Below are 5,306 nucleotides of genomic sequence, written 5' to 3'. Positions count from 1 at the left end.
TCACCCACCCCCTACCACACCCCCCCCACGCCCCAAAAAAAATTTAAGTTTGTTTTTTTAAAAAAAAATCAATTTCAAAAATTATTTTCTACTCTAGTAAAAATAAAAGATATTTCTCAAAAATATTTTTCATTCATAAATCAAACACTAAAAATCTTTTTCGAAAAATATTTTCTAATCACCAACCAAACATGAGAAAATAAGTCAAAAATCAACTTGTTTTCCGAGAAAACATTTTCTAGGAAAACATTTTCCATGGAACACATTTTCCTTCATACCAAACACACCCGTAGTCTTAATTATGTCATGTATGAGTCTTTCTGAACAAGCTAAAAATATATATTGCAGGTGATGAGAGCATTAGGAATCGGGAAGGTGATTCGATCTAAGGACGCAAATTTTTCAGAGGGAGAAGTAGTAATGAGCCGTATTTGCCCTGTTGCTGAATTTGGTGTTCTGCCTTCTAATTTGCTTCAGAAAATTAATCCTGCCGATGGAGTTGCCTTGCCGGATTATCTTAGTTGCTTAGGTATACTAATTTTTAAAGTTATAGATTTCTCAACTCATGAACTTCACATTTTGACTCCGATCCTATATACGTTACATAGGAATGCCAGGAATAACAGCTTGGGTGGGCATAGAAAAGATTGGAAATGCTAAAGAGGGATCAAATGTTTACATATCGGCTGCAGCAGGAGGAGTTGGAATCATAGCTGGACAGCTAGCCAAAGTTAAAGGCTGTCGAGTTGTCGGAAGTGTAGGCTCTGATCATAAGGTATAAATCTGTCCATCTGTTCACTTTTACTTGTACATTGTACTGAAAATAAATATTCAAATTATATTATATTGTTATTTTCTTTTTGTAGGTGAAGTTGTTGAAAGAAGAGTGTGGGTATGATGAAGCTTTTAATTACCGTATAGAGACAGTTTATGATGCTGCATTAACCAAGTAAACTATTTTGATTTTTGTAGCCATTTTTTCCCCTTATTTTGGATTAATAATACTTACTATAACTTAAAATTTACATTATGTTTTTATAGATATTTTCCGGATGGAATTGATGTATATTTTGACAATGTTGGTGGTAAAATGCTTGAGGCTGTCCTTAATCACGTCAACCATGGAGCTCGTATTGCACTTTGTGGAATGATATCTGAGTATAACAAGGTATTTTTTGTTCTAGTATTCGGAACTTACTGACTCGACATTTCCTTCGTTTTTTTAATTCTTTAAAAAGTTAATGAAACGAACTATACTGATCATCATATGAATTATTTTTATATTATAATTATCTAGTATTTAGAACTTACTAACTCGATATACCTATAAAAAAAATCTTTGGACTTTGTAGGTTTGGACAGAAAGAGAAGGAGTTAGGAATTTATTGAACATGGTGGGTAAAGAAGTTATGATGAAAGGGTTTATGGTTGGTTCCTATTATAATCACTTTGAGGAATTTATTAAGGAGATGGAAGTTCACTTGAAAGAAGGCAAAATAAAGTCCAAGTACAAAATCTATAATGGTATTGAGAGCTTTTTGGAGAGTTTAACATCTCTATTTAGTAGCTCCAATGTTGGAAAAGTAATTCTTCAAGTTACTCCTTAAAAGTAATTCTCAGAATGATTAAACAAGCAAAAATAGATTATATATGTATCTATTTATGCTTGTTTACTATTGCTATTTTTTTTTAATGAAAATGTTGTATGACTTCTATAAGAGGAGATATATTATATAATAATGTTTGATTATATTTGTGACAGATTAACAGAAAAGATCAACGTTGGTGATATTTGTTGAGTATCTAATCTCTCTTTAGAATGTAAGAAAAAAAACATAAAGTCACCTCTGAAGTTGTCTCAAATTTTCAAAAACACATTAATTATGCAGGTGTTCTATTACCCCCACAAAAGTAATAAATATCGTTGCAAAGAGACCATTTTGACCCATTTTCTCACCAATTCAAGAATTCTAATAGGAGAGTGATGCACACCCCCTTTTAATGAATTAATTTAAATAATAATAAAGTGTAGACCCAAAACTAAAATATTGGCACATCTTTGCTTGTAAATGATGCTCTCGCTGCTTTCAATTTATGGGTTTCTTCAAAACCTTTTCAATTGATAATTTCAATTTCTTGGGAGCTAATTTGCCTTCGGATGCTAAAGCAAGGTTTTGCTTTTTGGAATCGTCCATTTTTGCCGCTATTGTTATGAAGAGTTGAGCTTCTTTAAGTTTTGGGGGTTGGGATTTTGCTAGGATTTAATTTGTGGCATTTTTTCATAATGAAATAATGCTCCAGACTCGCTCATCTCATGGAATGAAATTTTAATAAACACTAGAAGCTTTTAGAAATGAGAAAAGACAAAAAAAAAATTTGCTTTGACCACTAAATTTGCACTGAAAGTAAGTCTTCATGTTTGCATCGCATCGCCCACAACATCGAATCATTCTCATCATTACAAATATGATTCAAGATTTGTATTTGACATTATATGAATGTTTTTCCTCAAAATCTAATCACAAAAGATAACTTGATTTCTCAAATTTTAAAGAAATTAAACCTTGACGACTGGAAATTAACAAGAAGTTAGAAAGTTCTTATCTTTTTGGGTTGATTTCATTCAAGAAAGAAGATGATTTTTTTTTTAGTTTAAACCTTCAACCATGAGTTCTTTTTGAAAGAATTGGGGAAGATGGAGTATTTAAAAAAAGAAGTAATTAAATAATAGAGAAGAAAATGACATGTGGTGCCTTTTAATTCGTTTTTGAAAAAAAATTTCACATCCACACGTATCATCTATGTGAAATGCAAACACAGGGAGAAAATGGTCTCTTTACAACGATATTTAATACTTTTGTGGAGTAATAGAACGTCCGCATAGTTAAGATATCTTTTTGAAAATTTGGGACAATTTCAAGTGTCACTTTATGTCTTTTCTTTCGAACAAACAATAAGTGTATATGTTATGTATATGCATTTGACATATCAAACATGTATTATAGGTAACCCATAAACTCAACAAAATGTATACTTTATGTATATAATATCAAACACGTGTTAAGCAAGCCACAAACGCAACTGCACCCTCATTCAAAAACAAGGACTATATCTCGTGAAAATTATGTCTCAAATCAACAAAATCATTTGAAATTTTTGCAACAACGTTGAAGAAATCACGTCTCAAACTTAAGTTACAAAAATCCCAAAATCCTAGGTTTCTTTTCTAATAAAAGATATATGTTGTGTGATTGACGGAATCTATTTTGAGAGATTCACGATCGGTTGCTCACAATTTGAATTTTAATTATTGCAAAATAAAATCTGTTTGAATTGTTAGATTAAATACTTTCAGGATCTTGAACATGATAATCTTACATAGAGAATGTTAGAGGCGCATACCTGATGCGGAAGACATCATCACAAAGAGAAGCGGAAGCGTTAGTCGTAAATTGGTTTCTACCTCCTTGCCCTAACTTTATGTTACCACAACCGTCAGCGATGGAATTAATGTAGAGAATATGTGGTAACCCTAATGGGTGGAGGGAAGACCAATTTATAGAGGTTATGACTTAATCTGGTATGCCCATCAAGTAACCAATGTACGGACGAGATATATTCCTTATTAAATATTATTTATGGTATTACTTTGATTCCAAGTAAAACTTGGGCCATAAGTAAGAAATAATTAATAGTAAATAAATAATAATTCTTTACATTCTCCCACTTGGCCCAATGACCATATAACATTAATATTTAATAAACATTAGTTGCGCATCTAATAAATCTCTTCTATAATGTCCATCATAAATACCACAATATAACAAACTACTAATGCGAGTTATGGCGGTTGTACATAAATTTTAAGCTACATACTTCCTTCCATATACTACTGCATTAGCAACTTATCATACTAGGTTCATAAGCTATAAAAACATATAACATTTTATGGTCCACAATAATGTCTCATAGAGACTTATCTTGTGATATCTCAAACAATAATGTGTACACTATTATGAGAAACAAGAAATTCATTAATGTATATCAGAAACACATAATTTGAGCTCAGAGTGTAAAAATATCATAAGTGCATCAATCATAAGTACAACCAAGACCCATTCTTTGAACATGTTCTGCAATTATGAGATCAGTTCTAATATTCTTAAGTAACACTCTTTGTTTCTGAACTTCTTCCTTGACGATAAAGTACTTTAATTCCATATGTATGGCACCTTTGGAGTACTTATCGTTCTTGGAGAATAATACTGTTGCAGTATTATCACAATAAATTTTCAGCGGTTTGGTAATGGTGTCGACAACCCCAAGTCCTGAAATAAAGTTTTGCAGCCATAATGCATGAATTGTGGCTTCATAACATACCACAAACTTTCTTTGCAGTTTTTTCAGTGATCAATTCCAAGATTACTTTGATATCTTCACATTCCGATCGCAAAACTAATATCCGATCTTGTGCAAGTTTGAACATACATCAAACTTCCAACAATAGAAGAGAATTGTTTCCATTTCTTTTTCGTTCTACATCATTCTTTGGGCATTGCATGAGATTAAATTTGTCCCTTTTTTTTAAATAGGAATTATTCTTGTTGAACAATTGTTCATGTTAAATCTCTCTAGAACTCTTTCGATGTAGCCCTTTTGAGACAGTCTCAGTAATCCTTGTGATCTATCGCAGAATAATTATATCCCTATCACATAGGATGTCTCACCCATATCTTTCATTTCAAAGTTCATAGAGAGAAAGTCATTCGTCTCACGCAATTATGCCTAAATCATTAGCAGCAAGTAAAATGTCATCAACATACAGGACTAAAAATATAAACTTACTCTCACTGATCTTTGGTATATACACCGATCAACGGTAATCTCCTCAAATCCAAAAGATGTTATGGTATCATTAAACTTTATATGCCATTGTCGTGAGGCTTGTTTGAGTCCATGTATTGACTTCTTTAGCTTACACACCATTTGATCTTTTCCTTTAATTTCGAAATTCTCTGGTTGGTCTATATAAACATCCTCCTCGAGGTCTCCAATAAGAAAGGCAGTTTTCACATCCGTTTGATGTAACTCTAAATCATAATGAGCTACTAAAGCCAAAACAATTCTTAATGAGTCTTTCTTTGAGACCGGTGAAAAGGTCTCTTTATAATCAATGCCTCATTTTTGAGTGTATCCCTTGGCAACAAGTCTGGCTTTATATCGTTCAATATTACCATTAGAATCGCGTTTGGTCTTGAAGACCCATCTACATTCGATTCTTTTTGAACTTTCTGGTAATTGAACAA

The 5,306-nt window shown here is 32.1% G+C and overlaps 1 protein-coding gene across 1 annotated transcript in view; it reads left to right on the top strand.

Annotated features, from left to right (window-relative positions):
* Positions 1-1,761, top strand: part of LOC102583445 (2-alkenal reductase (NADP(+)-dependent)-like) — a 3,209-nt gene extending 1,448 nt beyond the window's left edge. The window contains exons 2-6 of the mRNA XM_006357626.2: positions 349-529; positions 609-775; positions 867-949; positions 1,042-1,168; positions 1,353-1,761. Of these exons, the coding sequence (XP_006357688.1) occupies positions 349-529; positions 609-775; positions 867-949; positions 1,042-1,168; positions 1,353-1,607 (813 nt within the window). The 3' untranslated portion in view covers positions 1,608-1,761. The remainder of the gene's footprint in view (positions 1-348; positions 530-608; positions 776-866; positions 950-1,041; positions 1,169-1,352) is intronic.
* The last annotated feature ends 3,545 nt before the right edge of the window (positions 1,762-5,306 follow it).

Source organism: Solanum tuberosum, unplaced genomic scaffold, assembly GCF_000226075.1.
Source record: "Solanum tuberosum cultivar DM 1-3 516 R44 unplaced genomic scaffold, SolTub_3.0 scf00251, whole genome shotgun sequence".
Lineage (NCBI taxonomy): Eukaryota > Viridiplantae > Streptophyta > Magnoliopsida > Solanales > Solanaceae > Solanum > Solanum tuberosum.
Note: the sequence above shows the minus strand (reverse complement) of the source record. Positions and strands in the feature narration are given on the sequence as shown.